The sequence below is a fragment of the Manacus vitellinus genome, unplaced genomic scaffold, assembly GCF_001715985.3.
Source record: "Manacus vitellinus isolate BGI_N305 unplaced genomic scaffold, ASM171598v3 scaffold_28_pilon, whole genome shotgun sequence".
NCBI classification, from domain to species: Eukaryota; Metazoa; Chordata; class Aves; order Passeriformes; family Pipridae; genus Manacus; species Manacus vitellinus.
In genome coordinates, this window is record NW_021940122.1 from 2,613,344 (window position 1) to 2,637,326 (window position 23,983).

The following is a 23,983-nucleotide window of genomic DNA, read 5'->3' on the forward strand; positions in this document are numbered from 1 at the left end:
TGCTTCAAAATGCTCCAGTACAAAGTCCTAGAAACTTTAATTCAGCCATATTAGCTGAAACTACACAGAATCACAGAAGAACAGAATTACAGACAGGGTCAGGTCAGAAGGGACTACAGCAAATCACCTGGTCCAACCTCCCTGCTCAAGCAGGGTCATCCCAGAGCACGGGGCACAGGATTCTGTCTAGATGGTTCTTGAGTATCTCCAGTGATGGAGACTCCACAACCTCCCTGGGCAACCTGTTCTGGTCATCTGCACACTTCCTCATGTTCAGAAGGAATTTTCTGTGCATCAGTTTCTGCTCTTGCCTCTTGTCCTATCGCTTGGCACCACCAAGAAAAGCCTGGTTTCATCCTCTTGGAAGCCCACTTTTAGATAATTACACAGTTTAATGAGGTCCCCTCTCAGCCGTCTCTTCTCGAGGCTGAACAGACCCAGCTCCCTCAGCCTTTCCTCTTAAGAAAGGTGCTCCAGCCCCTTAATCACCCTCGTTGCCCTCCACTGGATCTTCTCCAGGAGCTCCACGTGTCTCTTGCCCTGAGGAGCCCAGAGCCGGACAGAGCAGTGCAGATGTGGAGCGCACTCCGCATGTGAGCGGCCCAGAACTCCTTCCGCACAACACCAGTCCGGACCCGAGGCCCCTGCAGCGTTTTTTGGGCTGACACTCCCGCCGCTCCCGCCGCGTCCCTGAGCCCCGCGGCCTCCCCGTGTTCCCCTCCGTGGCTGCGCTTGCCCGCCGGGCCGGCAGGGCGGTGCGGGCGGGCGGCGGCGCGGCTCAGCCCGCGCTCCCGGCGCGCCCGCGTGTCCGCTGACCCTCCTCCCGCTGCTCCGCCCGGGCGTCATGGCCGCCTCGAAGCCCGTGGAGCCGGCGGGCGGCGGCGCCCCCGCGGGGCTGTCCCGCTGCAGCTGGCGCTTGGTGCTGGGCGCGCCCATCCTGCTGGGCGCCGGACCATCTACCTGTGGGGCGGCGGGCGGCGCGGCGCGCGAAGGCGCCAGCGAGAGGAAGACCCCCGAGGGCGGGGCGAGCCCCGGGCCCGGCGGCGATGCGGGCTCCGGGCAGCCCGACGGGCCCGGGCACGAGGAGATGGTGAGCGGGGGGCGGCACCGCCGGGGGGCGGCAGGGACCGGGCCTCGCCCGGCGGGCGCGGGGGCCGGGGCCGGGGCCGGGGCTGGGGCGAGTCCCGCCGGCGGCAACGAACGGGGTGCCCGGCTGCGATCTGCGGGAGGGTGGGCCGGGCGGGCCGCTGGAATGGTCCGGGAAGCGGCTCTCGGAGTGCCGGTCCCGGAGGGAGTCGTGTGAGGGGATGAATCTCGGGTGGCATCCTGGTCGTGCTCTGCGTGACACGCCCGGCAGGTCACAGAATCACAGAATGGATCGGGTTGGAAAGGACCACAGTGAGTCGTCTGGTCCAAATTCCCTGCTCAAGCAGGGTCGTGCTAGAGCACATGGCACGGGATTGTGTCCGGACGGTTGTTCTCCACGGAAGGAGACTCCACGCCCTCTCTGGGCAACCTGTTCCAGCACCACGGTCACCCGCACAGTAAAGAAGTTCTTCCTCGTGTTCAGGAGGAACTTCCTGTGCATCAGTTACTGCCGGTTGCCTCTTGTCTTACTGCTCTGCACCACCGAGCAGAGCCTGGCTCTGTCCTCTTTACACCCTCCTTTCAGATATTTATGCACATTAATGAGGTCCCCTCTCAGCTGTCTCGAGGCTGAACAGACTCAGCTCCTTCAGCCTTTCCTTGTAAGAGAGATGTTCCAGTTCCCTCACCCACTGGACCCCTCCAGGGGCTCCGTGTCTCTCTATGGTCGCCCGGTGTGACCCGTAGTTCCAGGTCACAGTTCTGCCCTCACCTCGCAGCAGTCGAGATTAGCTTGTTTCCTGTGTGTTTGTTCCAGTCGTGCTGGGACTGGTGCACGGGAAGGTGCATTGCTGAACGTGGATCTGACAGTGTGCTGCCGAGGGGGAAATGTACCTCTTCTTCTGAGGTGTAGAATAGCTGTCAGTAAGTTGTGTCTGGGAATAGTGTTTTGGAAAGGAAATCTGTGATCTGTTGCCTGTTAGATGCTGGATACAGCAGGAGGGAAAGAAAACAGAATCAAGATCATTTTGAAACGAAACGTGTTCCACAAAGATACAAAAGCCCTACAGTTTAAGTAACAGACTTTAGGAAGAGTTTGCCTAAGTAGACATGCTCTCAAAACATACATTTACCCTGTTGTAATTTACCATTCTGAGAATTTTCAGATATATTGGTCTATACAAAAACTGAAGGACAAGAGGCAATATTGGAATCCACATCAAATTCAAATTCTCTTGCATATCTGTATGTAGAAAAATGCCTCTAAGGTGCACTTTTTGCACATCTGCTGTCACAGAAGTACATTACCAGTCATGCTGCATTACTGAGGTGAGGTGCAGTTTACAAACATGTTTAAAATGATGGATTTGACAAACGGATTAGCTTTGATAAGAAAATCCTGTCTGGCATTTTCTTTTCCCATTCTTGTGCACCACTCAAAACGCTTTGAATTGTCAGACGGCAGTTTAAATTTCCCATCTGAAATGATCAGGAGGGAAAAAAATCAGCTTCCAAGACTGGAAAAAGTTGGTTTTGGCTTTGATCCTTTAGTGATGAAGATCAGTGTGTGGGCAGGCAGTGGCAGGAACACATGGGAGTGGTGAGGAAGGTGGTAACTTCCCTAACTGGTGAATCACGGCTACCCTAGGGCATTCCTGGAAGCATAGTGAGCTATAAAACCTATGCTGGACCTTGAGGCAGTTTCTTGAATGCAGTGATTTGTTCCTTCACGGGCACCACACAGTACTGAGCAAGCTGTGTACAGAGGACAAATTCAGACTTTGTTTACCATGGTAATTTTGGCTTGTGGCTGCAAGCAGCATCTGGCACATTTGTGGAAGTGTGGTTGCTGGGTGTGAGCTCTGGTTTGCAGCCTGCCTGTGATCTTTGTATAGCTGCAGTGACTTCCCAGTTAGTATGTTCGCTCTGGGTTTCTTGACTGTGTTTCTAAATTCCAGAATATAAAGTCCAGTGGTTTGTAGTCATTCTGCAGTTGTACTTGAAGCAATCTCTTAAAACATTTAAAACACTTTTATAGCGTTTGATTTAAAATATTGTTTGTCTAGGTATATCAGATTGCTCCACAAATTAAAATACTGGAAGACTATGCATCTAAGTTGAGTGGTATGACCCAGAGTTCCCTGAAGAGTGTAATTACACTGTAAAAAAATGAGCGATACTACTTAGAAAAACTGTAGAAGAAGTTACCAGATTTGACTGATGACATGAGATAATTCTCTAGCTGATCAAAGTATGGCCACAGCGGGAAAATGAATGTGACTGCAAGTTTTCTTGACTGCTTTGTGTGTGGAGGATTCTCTTCCTGTTGTTCATATCCAAAGTGATGATGCCACCTAGATTTCATGTTTCCCCTCATATTTTATTAGTTATGGATATTATTGATAAGACCCCTGATTGGAAATATAACGATGCAGATGCTTTAGTTGTAAAACTACCTGCATTGTATTAGTCTGCCTTTCTAATGTGGTAGGGTATTTTTTTAAGCTCAGTCTGATTTCACATACAAATCTGCACAGTGAATAAGAGCCAGTACTTCATTCAGTTGAAACACAAGAGGGGAGTCTTTCAGAAAGGTCAGTAATGAATTCACTACCAACAGCTGTGTCAACTAATTATTCTTTTACTCATAAATGTAACTAAGGGCTCATATTTTTTTGTGCATTTCATTAAATCAACTCTTGTATCCATGTGGTGCTTTGTTCACTGTTTCTGAAGACACGACCTTGGATTTTTTTCTTTGAAAGTACGCAGGCTCTAAGATCTTCCTTGTTCTTTATTCAGACTTGTTACTATTTTGCATGCAGTTCAAGCTTTCCTTTTACCTGCTGCACAGGCCTCACATTTTTTTCCCAGGCTGTGTCTGCACTGGAGGCTTCTCCCTGGCATTGATGCACTGGTCAAGTGTGTGATCTGTGACTGACATCGTGTTGGCAGGAGCCCTTAGCATAGGTGCTATATTGGGAAAAGCTGAACTACTTTTGAGATTCCTTCTCCTGTAAGCACAGCTCCTCAACAGCACAGTAAACTGGTATTATTGGACCAGTTAAGTGATGATGATAAAACTGCATCTGTGGATGACTCAAAGGTTGTGAAGTCAAATTGCATCTGTTAATTACAGAAGTTTTCGTTGTTTCTTGTTATTTCGATGGAATGTGTTGTAGTTACTCAGTAACAGCAGTTGCTTTTTATGTGCTCTCCTAGTTTGTAGTGAATATTGTGTAACTTAAACATGGTGGAGCCCATCACATTTATTGCTTTTGTTGATGCCCAGTTGATTCATGTTTTTCTCCTTATTCCATGATACCTTCTTAGCAAGTTTTATACTATCCTTGTCTGACAGGAGTGAGCACTGGTTAGTCAGTGAGGTAACGTGTTGGTTGCTTCAGTATTTTTTTTCTCTTTAAGTTGAAATCACTTCATTTTGCAACTCTGTGGTAGTCCAAATCTCACCCCTTAACTCTTTCAGCAAGTTCATGGGGTAACCCTGTGGTTTTGGTATGTGAGGAGGTCAGCCAGTGGCTTTGTGTACTGCAAAGAAAGCCGTTTGGGTCCACAGCAGTTCACTGTCTGCACGTTTTCCTGTGAGCTGGATACAGTCCTTGAGTGCCCTAGTGAGTGAATGTGACCAAACTCCTTGTCTTTTGTGGTGCCACATATTGGGATCAGCAGCCAACTCGTGTGGCTTCTTTCCAGTGTCTGTTTTAATGGCAACTGCTGAGTGTTGCCTCTCTCACTGCTGTGTGGTTCGATCAGGGTATGATCAAATGAAGTCCCTTTGTCTAGATATATTCATCTTGGTACTTACTCTGAATTGATCTAAGCGAAGTATGTAAAAAGTAATTTCTATTGTACTCTGCACCTGTTGCCTAATAAATATCTCTGTCGACCTACTCTAAATCTTCTGTTTCATGCCAGCTGTAGTGGACAGGTGTAGAAAACCCTTACATGTGTGTATAATAGCAGAAGAACAATTGTTAGACTCTTGTCATCTGTGCAGTTTGCTTATTCGTGGTAGGCGTGAATGGCAAATTCATGTAACAGGATGGTGACTGAGAACATTGTCAAATTGTACTGTAAACTTCAGCTTTGTTATTTCTAATTATAATAAATACATCCTTGCTTGCACTCTGAATTCACATCTTGGGCTCATATAAACATACTTTTCCTCATAGTGGTTTTAGTGCTAAGGAGACTCTTAAAGCAATTTATACTCGGTTAATGCCTTTCAGTATAGGTTTGAAATAAGACTTGAAATGAACCTTAGTCCAGAAAAAAAATACGGGGAAAAATAGCTTTTCAGAAAAGAACACTTTTTTTTTTTTTTGGTACGTCATCAAGAGGGTCCTCTCACTTGGAGAGAAAAAAAGAGATCTAGACCAGGGCTTTATTTTTTTGTGAGTTGAATTAAGATGGCTGAAACAGTAGTACCCCTTCATGTCATCTGTCAGACAAGGGCTCGTGCAAATCCTTTTCAGCCAAAAGAAAATGCTGAAACTCTCTGCTCGTGCTTCTGTTGTGAATCACTGTCATGGCTGGCTGGCAGGAAATTTCTTGTTCTGCTTTGAATAACAGTCTCCCTCAAATATATAAAGTTCTGAACTGCTAGTTTAGCAATATTGCCATTGCTGGGGGTTACTAAGCATTGTTATTCTTGCTGCTGGCAGACTGTTGCTGTAAAGTTGCTATTTGCATGGAGTTTCTGGACATTTTGTGAGGAAAGCATGTTTGCTGAGGTTAAAGTAGCTACTAAGAAATTTTTGTCAGTGCTGTCTAGTCTTTAGACAGGTAGCAATCTGCTTGTTTAGTTACCTGGATAACTGACAACTCAGTCACACAAGTGTCCTTTGGCTTAAACTCTGTTAAGGCTTGTTAATGAACAGTTGCTGAAAGCAGTTCGAAGTACTGAGATGTTATTTTTTGGGTAACTGCAAATAACTTTTGAGTTACTTGTTTTTAACTTACTGTGAACTTACATTCATTTTACTGAGCTGGTTTGGTAGTTGCACAGATTCTTAGACCAGAAGATGACAACCGGGGGAGTTTTTCTTGCTCTATATAGACCTTCACCTTGGGGATAAAAAATGTCCAGTGCACCACATAGGATGGCAATGGGTCAGGTAAGGAGAAGCAGTGAAATTGGAAAATAATGTCTAGAATCAGTACTTTGGCAAGGAAGTGGAAGAAGTGAGGTTTTTGTGCATGAGATACGTGAGGTTTGCATGTATAATCAGTTTCTTATGTACATATCTTGTGTACATCCTGGTAGTAATTGAGAAGGACTGGAGGGATAAGAAAAATATTAAAAAATTTGCTTACAAGTCTTGTCAGGGTTAAATTTAAGACTTCACAAACTTTCAGAAACCAGTCTTATGTTAAGAATTAATTTCCATGTTCTTATTTGTGCTGTCACAAAAAGGTTTTGCAGCATTTAATGAGATGTGAGTGTTATATCTTTTAAAATAAACAGCCACCAAAAAACCTCTAAACAGAAAAAAAAAACAAACAACCAAACAAAACCAAACCCCAAACCCAACAAAAACACACATTAGATTCGGTGACGTGCATACCAAGGGCTGCAGCAGAGTAGTTTGACTAAGGTTGCAGACATAAAACTTCTGAGAGCTAGGAGTCAAGCTTAAGGCAGCATAAACAAACAAACAAATTGGTTTCTTCCTTGCCATGGGCATTACCGATGACTTTATTATGTAATAGCGTGTTGCGCTCTAAGTCCTGACTCCTTCCCCCCAAATTTCTTTAATCATGGAATGAGTGCATCAAAGAGCAACTGTGGAGTCAGCACCTATTCCGTGATTCACTTCTGTGTAGCTGGTTGTGTGGTCTGCAGTCCTGCAACTGTTACTGAAGGCTTACCCTGATAACATAGTTACTAAGTGTAATAACTTTGATGTCGTGTTCATAGCCTCTAAAGTTCTTGGTCCCTGTTGAGCACACTTAGGCTTGTCTGAAGACTTGATGCTTCCCAAGAACCAGCAGTGACAGCCCCAGACCTACAGATGTCTTGCTTCCAGTTAAAATTCCTATCCCACACCTGGCACTGGAGCAGCCATTGCACTTGCCTATTATCCAATAGCTTTCATCTGTAACTCGTGTCTTTGTGCAAGGACTGTTGTGCAGGGCGATCAGAGTGCATGGGATGGAGCACATGCACCGCTCAGCCTGGGGCACGTATTGGGGTGGGAGATCCCTGGGCTGAAGGAATTGTCAGTGTTCACAAAGTAGTCATCTAATTGCAGTATAAGCTTAATCTCTGCAGTCTTAAATAATTTGTGTTCTGGGAACACATGTATGAATGCAGCCTGTGTTGCGTGTTTTTCTTTTTTGATTCGAGTTATTAGGAAGAGCGTTGAATTTTGTAGGTCGTATCACAAAGGGTTTGCTGTAGAAATGCAGAAGGAAAAATTCAAGCTGACTTTCATGCATTTAGGTTTGCTACATATGTGTAGCCCTTCCCTTAGTTAAAAGAGAAGCATTGTTGTATTTTGAGCTAAATTTAAGACGTACTTGAAATAAATTTAACGTTTTCCGACTTTAGTTTCAGTTCTAAAGAAACAACTTATCAGATACACAGTTACTTGGCCCTCAGTAAAAATATTTGCACTCTGATTCTGGCTTATGTATCCATGAAGTTACACACAGTGTAACTGCTGAAGTTAATAATCTTTTATCATTAAATTTAAAGTCTTGCAGTAGAAAAATCTGAAAGCCATGCAGATTGTCTTGTTCTGTGAACAATAAAGATGGTGTAGATTGATTTCCTGTAAGCCCAGTGATTAGTGACTTGTGAGAGAAGAGCTTTTCTGGCAGTAGGGATATTTAAGAAATTCTCTACCTTATATGGTTTCACTTGTAAGTCTCCCCTCAGGCAAGTGCCTGTAAGATACTTTTGTTCTATTTGTATGCCTGTTTTTATGTAGGAACTAAGACTACTACCCATAAGAACAATTATCTTATTCTCTCATACCAGAATTGGGATTCAGGCCTTAAAAGACAGGCTGTACAGCAACATCTGGCTTCTCTTCAGGTTTCCAGTTTTAAAAATCACCTAAATGCTAAAAATGGTCGGATTGGCATGAAGTGAGCAGACATGAAGGGGAACAGGCAGATGAAATGCAAAGATGCTTTCAAATTTGTGTTACAGTCACCTGGGTGTAGTTTGGTGCTGGTGGTGGATGAGAGGGGAGAGAAGGCAGAAGTATGGTCAAAGAGCTGCATTTACAATTTCCAGCAAATCCTAGATGATCTTTTCCATGCAGGTGAGATGTAGTGAATCCTGCAGCTATTGTTTAAGGCCCCCAGTCTGTACTCTTTCCCTTATCAGAGAGGCCAGTAGAATGGCATGTGTGCTCGTACATCTGTTCATTTTGGTCAGGTATCTTAGCCAGAACTGCCCCAAAAGGTTGATCCTTGAAGCTAGGCTGTGAAAGAGGAGCAGAAATCCAGAAGGTCAAGGTTAGGATCTTTTGCAGCTCTGTATTTCTTGAATGTGGGTCATACCCCTTTGATAAAGAGAGCATTTTTACATCTGATTCCTTATAAACCACAGTGTTTGATGACTGGTGTAAATCTAGGGGTTACAGGTGGCAGTGTTAGTTTCTGCAGAAATAGAGGATTAACATGTGGTACAGAACACAAAAATGCCCTTAGCAGGGTCTCAGGACAGTTAGCAAAGTTTTCCATCCTCTGCTAAGACAGTGATGGTCCAGCACTTCTCCTTGGATGAAGCAGAGAGTGTAAAGCTCCAAAGGAGTCAGCTATAGATATAGTTAATTTTGTCTAGTGTATGAAAGGCAAAAGAGCTTTATTTTCCTTATAGGTTTTATTTGTTTTGCTCAGTAGGTCTTTCCACAAAGTGTTTTCCATATTTAATTCATAGTCTGATCAGCCACCTCTGGGCTTATAGGCTATATTTACTTCAGTAGGAAACTCTTCTATTTCAATTGCTTTGAGAGCTTTGTTGTCTTTGCACATTTAGTCTTTAGAGAAATAACTTACCTCATTGGTTCTTCTGATCACCAGCTGTGTAAGATTACAATCTGTTTAGCTTTCCAAACAGAAATCACTGCATTGTTTTATACCACTGTAGTGAATCTTTTGAAAAGGTTGTCTCCTATCTGATACACTTGCAAAAGAAAGTCTGTTGTTTGTTTCCAGGAAATGAAATCAGTGATATTTTTCAAAAGTTTAGGCTAGAGTTTAGATTAATTTTTATACCTTTGAAGATCAGCCCTTAAGTGCATAGTTTATGTGCTGTGGTGCTTTTCTTATTTGAACTGACCTATCACTTTCTTTTTCAGAGCCCTCTTGGTAGAGCCCAAGCAGCCAAGAACAAAGGAAACAAGTACTTTAAAGCAGGAAAATATGAGTCAGCTATTCAGTGTTATACTGAGGCTATCAGCCTGTGCCCTCCTGAGAAAAACCTCGATCTTTCTACCTTCTATCAAAATAGAGCTGCTGCCTATGAACAACTGGTAAGAAATTCAAGATAATCATGTGTTTATTCAAAAATGTAGCATTATCAGTTTTGTATTTTGTCACTTCTGTACACTGAAAGATCCCAGCTGATGATATCTGCTGCCTGCACAACAAGATGCTGTTGCTTGCCGCTGTTTTTCACTAGCTCATCATACTTTTCTACATATAAATAAAATTATTTTCTATTAACTACTCTCAGGCTATCTTACATAATTCTTATGCATCCTGTTCTTCTAAGACAAGGTTTTAATTTCTTATCCTTTGGAACAATTTTCTTTTATATAAGTTGATTTTGCTTCTCTCTACTAGTTTCTTTAACTGTTGGGTGAAAGGCCAAATATTTTGGAAGGATGCTACTTCAAAATTTAAACAAAGAAATCATGGAAATCCTACTAAAGGCCAAGACCTAAATTTCACACATGGGAAAGTGACATTTACTTGATAGCTGAGTGTACTTGGTATTAGTTTTAGAAGTCAATCAGTGTTGCTTATTACAGTATCATAGATTTGCTTATGAGGTCAAGTTAGTGAGCTTTATAAAGGAATGGAAAAATGGCTTTGTGCAGTCTGAAGTATCAAGTGAGAGACTGATTAGAGAAATCTGGTGTTGGAGGAGAGATAAAACAGTTCTTGTCTAACACAAATTCATGCCATAATGAGTCTCAAATACGTGTGGTCCCTCTATTAGAAAAGCCTGTTTTGAAATAAATTTTTTTGTCTAAAAAGTGCTTTAGCACTTTGTTAAAGTTGCTTGTTTTCATTATATTTCATTCTTTCAGTCCCAGTGTTACCTCCTGCAAGCATCTTTGCATGAACCCAGCTGTCTGGTTTAATTTTCCGGGAGGAATTCCTTTTCTGCTCTGTCGCTTTTCTGGTGCAGGTGGCTTGCAGTGGTGCCCAGGTAGTTTCTTATTGAGAAACTTGCAGAAATAGAAGCCAGCAGGTCGAACCAGAGCCCTGGGAGCTGCAGCTCCTCTCGGGTGCACATGACCCAGAGCTGGTTATGGAAAGCTAATACAGTGCAGCTGAGTGGGGCCTCTCTCACTGTGGTGTTTTTCTACCCGCAGCAAAAATGGACAGAAGTGGCACAAGATTGCACAAAGGCCGTTGAGCTTAATCCTAAATATGTAAAAGCTCTCTTCAGGCGTGCAAAGGCTCACGAGAAGCTAGACAATAAGAAGGAATGTTTAGAAGGTGAGTGTCTCATGATGTGCGTACTTAAAAGTGGGATTAACTCTGGTGCTTTGGAATTGTTTTGGGTTTACTTTTGTGGCTACAGTAATACAGAATTATTAAAACCATTCTTAGCTACTGCAAATACAAATCGTTCCTGGTTAAAAGGCAAATGAAATTTTCAGCTGTGCTCATTATCAAAGAAGGACAGAAAATAAGGCGGTGCTTTGACTGGCAAATCTGTTAAATTAGTTTCATTATGTGTAACAGCCAGGAATTAGGTCTGCTAAATTAGAAGGTAAATAAGATGTGGAAATTTTATCCACCTGTCTGTTTATTTGCTGGCAGAATGCCTTTATGCCTTTTGCGACCATAGTAAATAGAAAAGGACAACTTAGTTCATTTAGGTACTCCTTTGCAGTCACTATCAGCTGCACTTCCAGAGTGCTATCACAAAATATAAAACCTTATGGAGTTGTGACGAACTACCAGCTGATAAAAACCCCAAGAGAGATTAAGTGTCCCTGTGACAGTAGAACAGCTTTTAAATGTAACTTGTGTTTTATGTCAATAGCATGTTGGTGACAATTATTTCAGCCTTTGTTTGTGTTTGACTTTTAGCTTGCAGTTTTTTCAGACCTGAAATTTTCTTGCTTTTTATGAACTACACAGTTTTTCTGTAATTCTGCTTTTACCTACCAACCACTTCTGGCCAGTAAAATCCCAGGAAGTAGGATATGTCCATGTAGTGGAGGAAAGCAAAACCAGACAAACCCCAGAAGACCCTTCCACTGCCAGAAAAAAACGTCTCCAGTGATTCCTGGCAGTATAATTTGGGAAGGTGTTGGTGCTGCACCCAAGCCCAGGCACTAGTTTGCTTTGGGCAAAGCATGTCTGCTGAGGTTATACAGCTGCTCTTTCTGGGTGTATTCCCAGGGACTCCCATGTGCATCCTTACCATGCCAGAATTGCAGGGAGTTTCTGCAAAAATGATGGCTTTATAGTCCCTATAGCAGTGTAGAATTACAGAGACTGTACTAAAACTCCAGGGTAAGACGTTTGCTTTTCAAGCTCATTCAGGCAATATGCTGCTTGAATTTCAAGGCCAAACTCTGTTCATCTTCACTGGTGTTTAAATGAAAATTAAACAGGAAAAATCCATGGTAGTTTTGCATTAACTAGAGGATCCAGAGAAGGAGTGTACCCTAGGAGCACATTTCAGACTGCAAAGCATGATTCAGGCATCAGTGGGTTAACTTTTGCAGAGGTTTCTATGTGTGAATGAAAGCAATGTGATATGGGTTGGCACTTTAAATAGGCCAGCAGGGTATTTCTCCTTGCTCCATTCCAAAGTCACGGAGGTGAGCAGAAAAATTTGAGATATAATATGGGAAGATTTCTTGAACTGAGGAAGAAGTAAGATGTGATGAGACTGATTGAGAATTTTAAAAGTAGAAAAGTAGCACGAGTCCCAGAAGAGAAGCTGTGTTTGTATTTTTATTTAATGTGAACATATTATGAACATAATACTACCCTCCAAGTTTCAAAATGGGGGAAGCCCCTGATGGAGGGATACATTTTCACTGTCCATCTAAGTGTGTCTGTCTCTAGATAAAAGCAGCAAGAGAAAAATAAATGTTATTTCTTTCACTCACTATCATGAAGTCATTTTATCCCAGGAAGATAATTTTAAATACAAATTGATGTCTTGGTAAATACAGCAAACTGAACACTGGCTATTGCCCTTGAACAGGATGTGTATTAGTTGCAACAGTGGCACATTTTGTCATTTTCCAGTGACTATCAGAATTTCTTTAATCTCACTTTTGTATGTTGTTTCCTAGATGTCACTGCAGTCTGCATTTTAGAAGCCTTCCAAAACCAGCAAAGTATGTTATTAGCTGATAAAGTTCTTAAACTCCTGGGAAAAGAAAAGGCCAAAGAGAAATACAAGGTAGGACTTGTGATATTGCTGACAAATTGTTATTTCACCTGACTAGTTGTTGAAACGTTGGTTGTTGGCATTCTGGCAGTTGTGAACAAGTCACTGTCTTCATCTGCTGAAGTGTAAGAAGTGACAGGAACCGTGTTGCACAAAGCTGCTATTGTACCAATGTTATTTTCCTTTGGGGCCTGTCCAAAGTTTTTGAAACCTCAGTAGGGAAGAGACTTCTAACAGTTGTTTCCATTTAGTAATCAAATTTATTCTGACATTCAGGAGACACCCTAAGATGGTGTGCTGCCCTATGTGGTGCTTTTCTGAGCTTGCAACTAAATGGAAACTGGGTGTGTTGGAACAGATTTCTTTGCATGAACGTTTGGAAACTGCAGAAAAGAGAACTATGGAAGTATAGGGATAGCCAGGAGTAGTCATTTCAAGTGGCTGTAGGTTTACAGCAGCTATTAACACCTTCTTGCTTGTTATTCAAATATTCTTCCTTGGTTTTTGATGGTAGTTGAAGTACTGAAATCCATGTTGGTTCTGAGATGCTGAATTTCTTTCCTACAGAAACTCACATACATGTGTGATGTTGAGGTAGCAAAAATGAATTATGCTATTAGTAGGGTGGTGACAGCATCACAAAATAGATGTGCTTTGGAAGAGTGCATTCAGTGTTTTCTTGCAGGGCAGATTGAATTGTCATTTTTGTACGCAGTGTTTATTTTGAGCAAGAAGTATTTTTTGGCTGTAGAAAAGATTCTGCAGCTGAGAGGTGTTGCTTCTGGGACTTTTGGTAAAATGTGTGATATCTGGGCCAAGTTCCACACAGAACTAGGATATTGCCTTATTAGTCTCCATTGTAATGATAGACAGCAGCTTCTCTTGGCCAAGTTGGAGAAAAGAGTAAAGTGCTGTTCAGAATCTACTTGAATTTAGGCTCATGCTTGGATTTTTCACTCAATTTATGTGCGTACTTACTGCCTTAGTACATCTACCCGATGTCTTATGATATCCTAAGAGTCCTCATTTCTAGTCACATATGCAGAAAGATATTATCTCCCTCCTCCCTGGAATATCTTCACTTTATATCCACTGGTGATGGGTATTGCACTGGGATCTGAAGCTTAAAGAATCCCTAAACGTCAAACTGTCAAATTGAAAATATCAGACTATCAAATGAGGTAGTGAAAAGTCATACATTGGTTCTTGCATAAATTTCTTTTTGTAATCACATTTGTTATCCATTTCCATCTATACCACCTGAATTTACCATCTAATTACTTGAAATTACATTTCTCTGTTTCAGAATCGTGAGCCTCTGATGCCCTCACCACAGTTCATTAAATCCTACTTCAGTTCTTTCACAGATGATATCATCTCCCAACCTTTGCTTAAGGGTGAGAAATCAGATGAAGATAAGGACAAGGAGGGAGAAGCTTCCGAAGTAAAAGAGAAGTGAGTGTACAGTACAGTTGGGAATTGTTTGGTACTGGAATTAAGTTTTCAGTGATTTGGACATTTTATTTAGTGTAACGTGCTGTTTTTATAGTACTTGGCATGGGAAATCCTGTGATAAATTATATCAGTATTAAAAATGAAATCTGGGTGACAGCTGACTGACTGGTTCTAAACCTCCACCAGACAGAGGAAGGACAATGAGATTGGGAAGTTATGCTGAATATTTACTACAGTATGATAGTAAATCTTAGGAGATGGGAGGACTTGGAGAGTGCTAAATGATGCTTCTGGAGAGAGGAATATTTTACCCTGAAGGAGTGTTTCCAAGGAGGAGAACAAGTTAGCCTTTGGATTGGAAGGGGGAAGACAAGCTAGGAAAAGGATATTTTTAAATGAAAACTATGAATTTACAGCAACTGAACCTGAAAGGGTATTTTATCTTCCTGGAATCAAATTGCCCATAAATGAGAAGTTTGTTCTGACACAGAAAAGCTTGAGGGTTGTTTTGTTTGGGTTGTTTTAGTGGGGCTTGAGCACCACATAAATGGTTCTTTAACTTACTATGCTGCTTTCAACTTTATTTTTGGAAGATAGCACTGCTATGTTACTAATGGAAACCATTGCAAACAGCATTATGATTTTCTTGTAAAGTAAGATAGAATGTCCTGATCTGCAGGCAGATTCACTGAATCCAGGACACAGCTGGAAACAATACTGTGCTTACCGTAATATTTGCCCTTAAATCCATTCTTCCACATATAAGCTGCAGATTACTAGGTTTAATATTTCACTTCTCCTGACCTGGAATTCCACCCCAACCCTCTTGTTTCAAGGCAGAGATTATTGCTGTTCTTCATGTGAAAAAAAAACAACAAAATGAAAACCAGGGGACAAATGAAGCTCAAGTTCCAAAGCTTTAAAACATTTTTCTTCTTTATTTCTGATGTAATTTGGCCATTCTTTGCTAAATTGTTTCCCGTCTATGATGGCTGCCTCCAGGAATGGATGCTTCAATGGAACTATGCTGGTGCTGTAACAGTGTAGCAAAAGTTAATATTTGTAATGATTTAATGAAAAATCTGAATTGAAATTGTAGTGTCCAGTGAAGGCACGTAGATATATGACTGTTCTTACATCATTTACAGCTCTGGCTATTTGAGAGCAAAACAATATATGGAAGAAGAGAACTATGACAAAATCATCAGTGAAAGCACAAAAGAAATTGAAGCAAAGGGAAAATACATGGCAGAAGCTTTGCTCCTGAGAGCCACTTTCTACTTACTTATTGGCAATGCAAGTGCTGCCAAACCAGACCTAGATCAGGTCATCAGCATGGAAGATGCAAATGTGAAGGTAAGAATTTGTCACAGCTGGATGGTAGTTTGGGGCTGAGAAGTTAGATGATAAACCTGCAATATAGTTCAAGAAGTTGTTTTTCCAAGTTTTCAAATATTTTAATGGAAGTCTTCTTGTTTATTTACTGTTTTGTCTTTTTATTCCTGACAAATTGTTTTTTTTGAGGGCTTGTTGGTTTTTGAGGTGCCAAGTAGTACAAACTAAAGAACAGGGGAAGTTTTTATGAATTGGAGGGTATATCCACTCTGAAAAATCAGTTCATAGATAAGTCAAAAACATTACTTGCACTTGCATATTCAACTGCTTCAAAAAACATTGATCTATCTGTAAGCGTAGGAATTAAAAAGGATTTTGGGGGGGTGTGAAACTCCACTGAGATGGAAGCATAAGCTGACATATTTGAAATTAAGTAAGGGAGTTGATTTATTTAGAAATAAATAAATGTAAATAATAATACGAAACTTATTTCTGCTTAGAATAATTGAAATCTGTCAGTGGGAGAAACTAGTCAAATGAAAAATTTGCTGTAATTGAAATGAAGCCTTAAATGTGGAGGAACACTGGATGTTTCTTTGACCATGTTTTACAGCTCCGAGCTAATGCCCTGATCAAACGAGGCAGTATGTATATGCAGCAGCAGCAGCCTGTGCTGTCCACACAAGACTTTAACATGGCTGCTGATATTGATCCTCAGAATGCAGATGTTTACCACCATCGAGGACAAGTAAGAAATATTTCAATATATGCTAAAAGGAAAAGTGGTCAGTACGTCATTGAAGACACTTTATACTGTTTGTGGCAGAAAAACGTGAATTCGTAAGTGGGAGCTTTTGGGGAATAAACACACAGTCTAATTTGCAGGTTCAGGCCAGGCAGAAGCAGTTTATGTCTGTAGCTGTAGGAAAGAATGCAGAGGAACAGAGGTTCAATGCTCCATCAGTATGACCTCTGATTTAAAAGCACATAAGCTGTTCTGTGGAGGGGCCTGAATGGCAAAGCAGCATCTGCACAGGGGGAAATTACAGCGTGTTCCTGAAAACACCTGCAGCAGTGTGGCCTAGACTTGCATCTGTTCAGCTCATCCCTGCTGTGTCCTTGACTAATTTCTAGACCTAGAAAGGCCTGCTTCCACAGACCTGTAATATGAATAGTGCTGGCAGTAAAAAGGAACATTGTCATATGCAGATATGCTAAGTCGTATTTGTAAGGAAGACTTCCATGGATCAGGTGTCTTTCTCCATGAATTCATTGCATCTCCTTAGTGCTCAGAAATAAAAGTGGTGCTTTGTGTTGATTGAAGGGAATAAAAGTTTCCTGCAGGTTGAAAATTAGTGTTTTACTGTAGTTTCACAGTAAAGTCAGAGAAGTGAGCTCTACTCTTGTGGAGGAATGAGAGTGGCAAAACAAAACAAAACAAACCCCTCAACCAAACAAAAAAAAGTTGAAATGCAAGCTGGAACAGCTGAAATGTTTCAGCATTGAAATAGTCCACAGACATTGACTACAGAGAGCACAATGACTTGAGAAAATACAGCATAGCTTTGGAGCCTGGACATGATGCTAAAGCAGTAATGGCAACAGTCTAAAATGCAAGCATTCCCAATCCCTACACACAGACATTGCCTTCTTCTGCATGTAGCCAGAGTTTCACTGGCAGCTTTCATATTTCATAGCAGTGATTTTAGTTACAGGTTCTGTAGGTTTCTAGACAGTTCTGAAACTGTGCTGGAGATGATATGAGTAACTGACACTAATTGAATTATCACCTAAGTGTCTGAAGCACAGGTGAAATACAGAAATAGGATTTTCTTTCATTCTGACTAGCTGAAAATCCTGCTTGACCAAATTGAGGAGGCTGTGGAAGACTTTGATGAATGTATCCGGTTGCGACCCAATTCTGCCTTGGCTCAAGCACAGAAATGTTTTGCTCTGGTAGGTAACTTGCTGGTCTTTATCTGGGTGTTTTTTCTGTAAAGAGTTCTGGAAAATATACTGTGTTTCTCTGGTTTATTCCAATTTAATAGAATTGGAATAAAATTTATTCCAAAATAAAATTTTCTGTTTTGTGGGAGAGGAACAAAAAAATCTTCATTCCAATTGGATCACATAAAATTGATATTTATAAAGTTTTACTGTCATGAAAGACTCTCATCTTCAAGAAACTGGAAACAGACTATCTCAAGTTAGTGCAATGACTCAGTCTGCAAGAATCTTCTCAGGACAGCTTTGCATGGTGTGAACAAGGAGGAATGCTAGGTTTGGAATTTCTAGGCATTTGAAATAGAGAGAGGCTATCACAACTATCAGGCCTTATGACTTCCTGCTTTCACCTGTTTTCCTCTCCAAAGCCAGAGGCTTGGACATGTGGTAGGTTCCCAAAATCAGTGTACAGCCATGTCACTGTCTGGAATTTATCACAGAATCAGAATGGCCTGGATTGGAAGGGACCTTAAAGATCATCCAGTTCCAACCCCCCTGCAAAGGGCAGAGACACCTTTCACTAGACCAGGTTGCTCAAAGCCCCATCCAGCCTGACCTTGAACACTGCCATGGATGGGGTATCCAGCTTCTCTGGGCAACCTGTTCCAGTGCCTCACCACCCTCACAGCAAAGAATTTTTTTCCTAATATCTAGTCTAAACCTGCCCTCTTTCAGTTTCCTGTCATTACGTGCCCTTGTAAAAAGTCCCTCTCCACATTTCTTGTAGGCTCCCTTCAGGTACTGGAAAGCCACAATTAGGTCACCCCGACGCCTTTTCTTTCCAGGTTGAACAATCCCAATTCTCTTCTTTATATATATATGTGTGTGTGTGTGTGTGTGTATGTGTGTGTATATGTATGTAAACTTTGAATTATTATGATGCAGGTCTGACCACCCTTTTTGTAGTATGATAATGTGTAATATTTTTCTTTTTTTTTTTTTCATGAATAGTATCGCCAAGCTTATACAGGAAGTAATGCTTTGACTGTGCAAGCAGCCATGAAAGGCTTTGAAGATGTCATTAAAAAATTTCCAAAGTGTGCTGAAGGCTATGCACTCTATGCTCAGGTATGTTTTTCTCACTCTTGAAGAAAATGCTGCATTCTTTTGCACTTTTTTTCTTGGATAACATATATTTCTTCAAATAATATATGCAGATTTTTGATACTGAATTCTGAGATAACACATGCTGTCTTGAATAAGCTGCCTGCATTTATGTTTATAGGTGTTCTGGGGTAGAGGAAGTAGAGGGGGAATTAGTGGAGCAGAATATAGAGCAGAATAACGAGAGTGAGGGTGGTTATTAGGAGACAGAGGTCATTCCTGTGTGATTCCCCCCTTCCTGCATGTGTGTGGCATCTCACGTGATGAATGTCAGGGTTTCTCTAGGTAATTTGGGAGTTAAATGTGTGGAACTGGGATAAAAGTTCTGTTTTGCTACAAATGGCATGTACTGGTTTAGAAAGCTGTTTGGAGTGCACTTGTAATGGAGACTGTAATTTTTCTAAGAAAACACACTGCTGGTTTTAGTAGGACATATGAGATGTTCTGATTTTAAGTAGGTAGGTAATACAGATGCCTTTCGTTTTGAAAGAAGTATATTTGGAAAGGAAGAACTGAGGCTTCCAGTCTGTTAGAATGGTTTTTAGTTGCAGAACATAGTGTGTTGTTTCTGAACCTCCCATTACAGGTAGTACTGGGGTCAGTAATTCTTGCACTTCAAGCCCAGCAATTTTCTTACAAAGGAGCCTCAATTTTGAACCTTAACTGATGTGCCTGACCTGCTCTACAATAAAAGAACTATATCCAATTACACATTGTCAATATGGTTTTAATTAGAATTAGCACAGTGCAGAGTGCATGCTTTGGTTGCTTATTGACATGTAGTTTCTCTTTTGATGCAGGCACTAACTGATCAACAGCAGTTTGGCAAGGCTGATGAAATGTATGATAAATGCATTGACCTTGAGCCAGACAATGCTACTACATATGTTCATAAAGGGTATGTATTGAGTTTGCAATCCTTTGGGCTGAGGGCAGTTGGCATATTCAGATGATTCAACCTGAACTGAATGTTTCAGCTTCGTGTTGAAGTTTTTTCTTTCATAAAACAACAGGTCTTCTTGGGAAAAAAATTGCCTTTCTTTAGTGTTGTTAAAGTGGTAGCATGGCTCATTGAAGGTGACTTTCATATACGTGTTTTTAAAAGTCATGAAGTTACTAAGTTACTGCCTACCCCACATTAGAAATGAAATACACTATACATTTGGGATGGTTTTGCTTACCATGATCAGGGTTTTCAGAGGAGTATGTGAAGTCTGTTTGAAATTTTCTTTCTCTTCTAGTTTACTTCAGCTCCAGTGGAAGCAAGACTTAGACAAAGGGTTAGAACTCATAAGCAAGGCCATTGAGATTGATAACAAATGTGATTTTGCATATGAAACCATGGGAACGATTGAAGTGCAAAGGTAATGCTGAATTGCAGTGTTAAGAGTTCTTAGTTACTTTTGAAATTACAGCAGTTCTTTAAATTTCCTTATGGATCATAAGTGTTAAGGTCTTCTCCCTGGTGCTGTGCAAGGCTAGCTCTCACCCAAAGTCCTGATTTCTGTTCTGTTACTCTTAGGTAAAGCCTTCCATTCTCTGTAGCATAATTCTCATTTATGATCTGACAATTTCACATTTTCATGACTTTCATACTTACTGGACAACATGCAGATGAGTCTGTGTATGTTTAAATACATCCCTTGTGCATTTAAAGTGACTTCCTTAATCATCACTAGGCTTCACTTGTATCTAATGTTGTCCTTAAACATAATGGGCCATTTGTACTGAAGGTCCTGTGCTGTTCTCTCCTGTAACCAACAGGACTGCAGATTGCAAGTTCTCAGGGTACCAAGGAAACACTAATGCACTGTTCTGTAACACTGTATTGCAATTGGGCAAAGGTTTGGGGTGTAGCTGAGAGTATAGTGGAGTCTTTTTTTAATATGCCCAGTCATCAAAAGGATAGACAATTAAACTATTGCCTTGAGAAATTTTGCAAGCTTTTCCTATTTAAATAACATGCTTCTGTCTGTGCAAGTTTTCCTCTTATGTCTACAAAGACTTTTGAAGGGAGACAAGAGTTCATTCAGTTGTCCCAGCATTATCTTTGTAGTAAATAAACTTGGTGTCCTGGTGAGAACATTTTATCCTGCACTGCCAGGGGGGGCTCTCAAGAGGAGGGCTGTTCAACAGCTGTCCTAGTTGCTTAGCCTTGGTAACAGCTTCTCTCAGTTCTTACGGTGGTTCTTCCCAAAGTCCTCTTAAGTTGCTGGCAGGGGAGAGTGCAAGTCCTGAAGGCAAAAAGATGTTGCAGAGATTAAAAAAATTGCTTTGGCCGTCTTAATTGGACTGAATTTTCATTTATTTCAGAGGTAATCTGGATAAAGCCATTGAAATGTTCAACAAAGCTATCAACCTGGCCAAATCCGAAATGGAGATGGCCCACCTCTACTCCCTCTGTGATGCTGCCTATGCCCAGACAGAAGTTGCAAAGAAGTATGGATTGAAACCACCAACACTGTAAAGGAACAAGGAGGAAATGGTGTTCTAAAGTGAAGTTGCCCACTTCAGCCAGCCCTAGAGACGCTGTTGCAGACCATGCTGAATGGTGGAACTTAGTTTTTTCCCGTTCGTGGTGTTGTCATTTGCTACATCTGTTAAATGTTTAGGTGTTGTGGGAGTGGTTGTTCAAGGAAGTATGCAGTGCTGCATCTTGTTCCTTCTGCAGCAAAACCCTTAAGGTGTGTTAAGGGAAATAAAGTTGCAGGGGAACAAAAGGAAGATATTTTGGCCATGCAAATAAAAACTTCACACTGGTTCATTTTGGGTGATTATGTTGTGGGCGATTTTTGCTTTTTCAAATAATAATACAGCATGTGGGGTTTTTTCCTGTTGATTTTAAAGGTAATACTAGTCAGTGCTGTAAAATAGATTTCTTTTTTATATCCTATTAATCCTTGAGGGTTGATTTTAATTTTACAAAAAGGCAAAAATTAATTTTCAAACTTTAATAATAGAGGGTTTTTTTAAGTCAGTAGATGTGGAGAGAATCCCTGTAAATATATGCAAGCATGCACAATCTTCCCTTAAATTCCCTTCCACCTTCTGCATAACTTAGAAATAGTCCTGTGGCAGCTATTAGGGAATTAATTTGATAGTCCTTATCTTCACCTCAGAAAGCCCTAGAGAACTGATTAGGAGAGCAAGTAAAAAAGGTTGGCTGGGGAAGGAGGTCAGGTAACACTGCTTCAGCATAGACTTCACAGGAAGAAAGGCTGTGTTCCTGTGCAGCAGTCCTTACTTGAATGTCAGGGGAAGTTGTTCTGGAGGGTTCAGAGGGACTTCCAAGAACAGAAAGTACTGCTGGGAGTCAAGCTCCCAAAGGTAAGGTCATGCTTGCATATAATCTTTGTAATCTCTGATGCTTTTGCATAAATGTAACAGACCATCTAAATTCTCTTCAGTCTCTAGAGCCTGCTGTGTTACTGCTCCTTTTAAGAGCCCATTTGCAGAATTAAGTGAGATAAGGAACAAAGCATAGGCTAAAACTTCAAATAATGGATTTGGAGTCTGCACTGCTTTCCTTGTTCCATAGACTTTGTCTTATCCGAGATTACAAATACTGTAGAAAGGAAGCAACTGTGCTGCAAACAGGAGAGGGGCAAATTGTGGAATAGTCTTCCTTTAGTTAGGAACTTCACCCTTGCTCTGGGTGTGGAAGTCAGTCAGTCCATCTTGCCTCTCCCTGGGTTGATGTGGCTGGATAAACCTCATGCAAATGATGTAGCTTAACTTATGACACGCTAGTTTGGGCTTCTTTCCATCCTGAAATCATAGATTTGTTTGTGGTGAATTGTCTAATGTATTTAATCTTTTAAAGAAATTAATGATGCTGTAGTCAAACTGTCTTGTTCTGTAGTTGTGCCACCATACAGCAGCAGCTTGCATTTTCAACTTGACCTTCCTTTCTCCCAGCAACTACAGTTGAGAATTCAAATGGTGGAGAGTAGACAAAAAGATTTAATCATTCTATTTTAGCTAGCTCAGTAGGTGATCTGAAATCATAGCACTGGTGTAGAATTGAAGGTATGGGAAGGTACTGGCAGCTTCTAAGGGCACTGCACGTAACAAGTGTCAAATGTCTTCTCGAACTTCCAATCTCTGCATCAATTACCTTGAGAACAAAAATATGCCAGACTGAGGAGTCCTGTTCTCCTGAGGAGTTTTTATTCGCATGGCCTTATTTACATTGGCATTTTCTCCTCATCACCCCACCTGTACCCCATTCCTTACCCCACCCAATCAATTAAGGGAAAAAAGCATGTGCTGTCAATTACTAGCATTCCAAATCATCACAGACTTTTGCCTGTTCTTGAACTAGTTTGAAACTGCACTGAAAGGATGCATTGTCTGTAATTTTTTTGTAAATGACATATCACCTGTAAACTGAAAAAATAAATACTACCTTCAAGTATCTCTCTCTGACATGTATAAGAACAGGTTTTGATGGAAGTGTTCTCTGCTGTGGTGAGCTCTGTGCTTATTTGATGTTGCTCCAAATCTAGGACGAACTAGTACTGACTGACTCCTTATCATCTGCTCTCACTTCAACCCTTAAGAATGAGGAGGAGATGTGGAATCAACAAATCTGATCTTCGCTTGCTTCCATCACCCACAGAGGTATGATCTTGAGAGCTGAAGATTACAGGGGAAAGGAAGTCGAGCCAGGAAAGCTGGGAGTCTGAGTAGCTGACATCCTGTTAATGTGTGTGTGCAGGTGGATCCCTTTAGTGAAAGGGACTTTCTTTAAATGGCTGATAGAGCAGAGGTTTTACTTTAAGCCAGGTGTGCATGTGAACTTTGAGGATCGAGAGCTGAAGTGAAACAAGTATTATTGCTATTTAAAAAAAATAAAACTGTTGAAATTATGTAGGAATCTTGTACTGAAGACTTGGATAAACCTGGTGTATCCTAGAGGGATACTCTGGGAAGTTTCTTCTACATACAGTTGTCTTGCAACTTAATTCTGATCATGTATAATCCCTGTTGTTCACAGGGACGAGTCTCAGGCACATGGTGTGATTCTTGGGGTGTCCTGTGCAGGGCCAGGAGTTGGACTTCAAGATCCTGGTGGGTCCCTTCCAACTCAGCATATTCTATGGTTCTAAGCTGTGACTTGAATTACTAGGCTCTAACTGCAGATTGAAAGTGAAGAGGGAACTAACACATGCTGAAGAGCTGCACTGTACCTTACTCTGGAACTGTCAAGAGCAGCTTAGATGCTGCTTTAACCAGCCTAGTGATACTAACACTGCCCAATACAACAGGCAGTACAGTGTTTCTGCCATTTCTTTAAAAAGAATTTAAATTATTGCAACTGGAAATTCTGCAGCTATTTTGGGGTTGTTTGTGGTTGGTTTTCTATAC

The 23,983-nt window shown here is 41.3% G+C and overlaps 1 protein-coding gene across 1 annotated transcript; it reads left to right on the forward strand.

Moving 5' to 3' along the window:
* The first annotated feature begins 829 nt into the window (after nucleotides 1–829).
* TOMM70 (translocase of outer mitochondrial membrane 70) lies at nucleotides 830–23,030 on the forward strand. Its single transcript, XM_029960684.1, has 12 exons — nucleotides 830–1,090; nucleotides 9,423–9,596; nucleotides 10,668–10,794; nucleotides 12,618–12,727; nucleotides 14,022–14,170; nucleotides 15,319–15,526; nucleotides 16,119–16,253; nucleotides 17,354–17,461; nucleotides 18,461–18,577; nucleotides 19,414–19,511; nucleotides 19,855–19,977; nucleotides 20,927–23,030. The coding sequence occupies exons 1-12, from the start codon at nucleotides 845–847 to the stop codon at nucleotides 21,078–21,080; spliced, it is 1,749 nt and encodes a 582-aa protein (XP_029816544.1). The 5' UTR covers nucleotides 830–844; the 3' UTR covers nucleotides 21,081–23,030.
* The last annotated feature ends 953 nt before the right edge of the window (nucleotides 23,031–23,983 follow it).

Bases quoted from the DNA above. Each gene is read 5' to 3' on its own strand.
- TOMM70 (XM_029960684.1), top strand. From the start codon at position 845: ATGGCCGCCTCGAAGCCCGTGGAGCCGGCGGGCGGCGGCGCCCCCGCG. The intron at 9,597-10,667 runs GTAAGAAATTCA...TTCTACCCGCAG, and splicing joins CTGCTGCCTATGAACAACTG to CAAAAATGGACAGAAGTGGC. The intron at 16,254-17,353 runs GTAAGAAATATT...CATTCTGACTAG, and splicing joins TTTACCACCATCGAGGACAA to CTGAAAATCCTGCTTGACCA.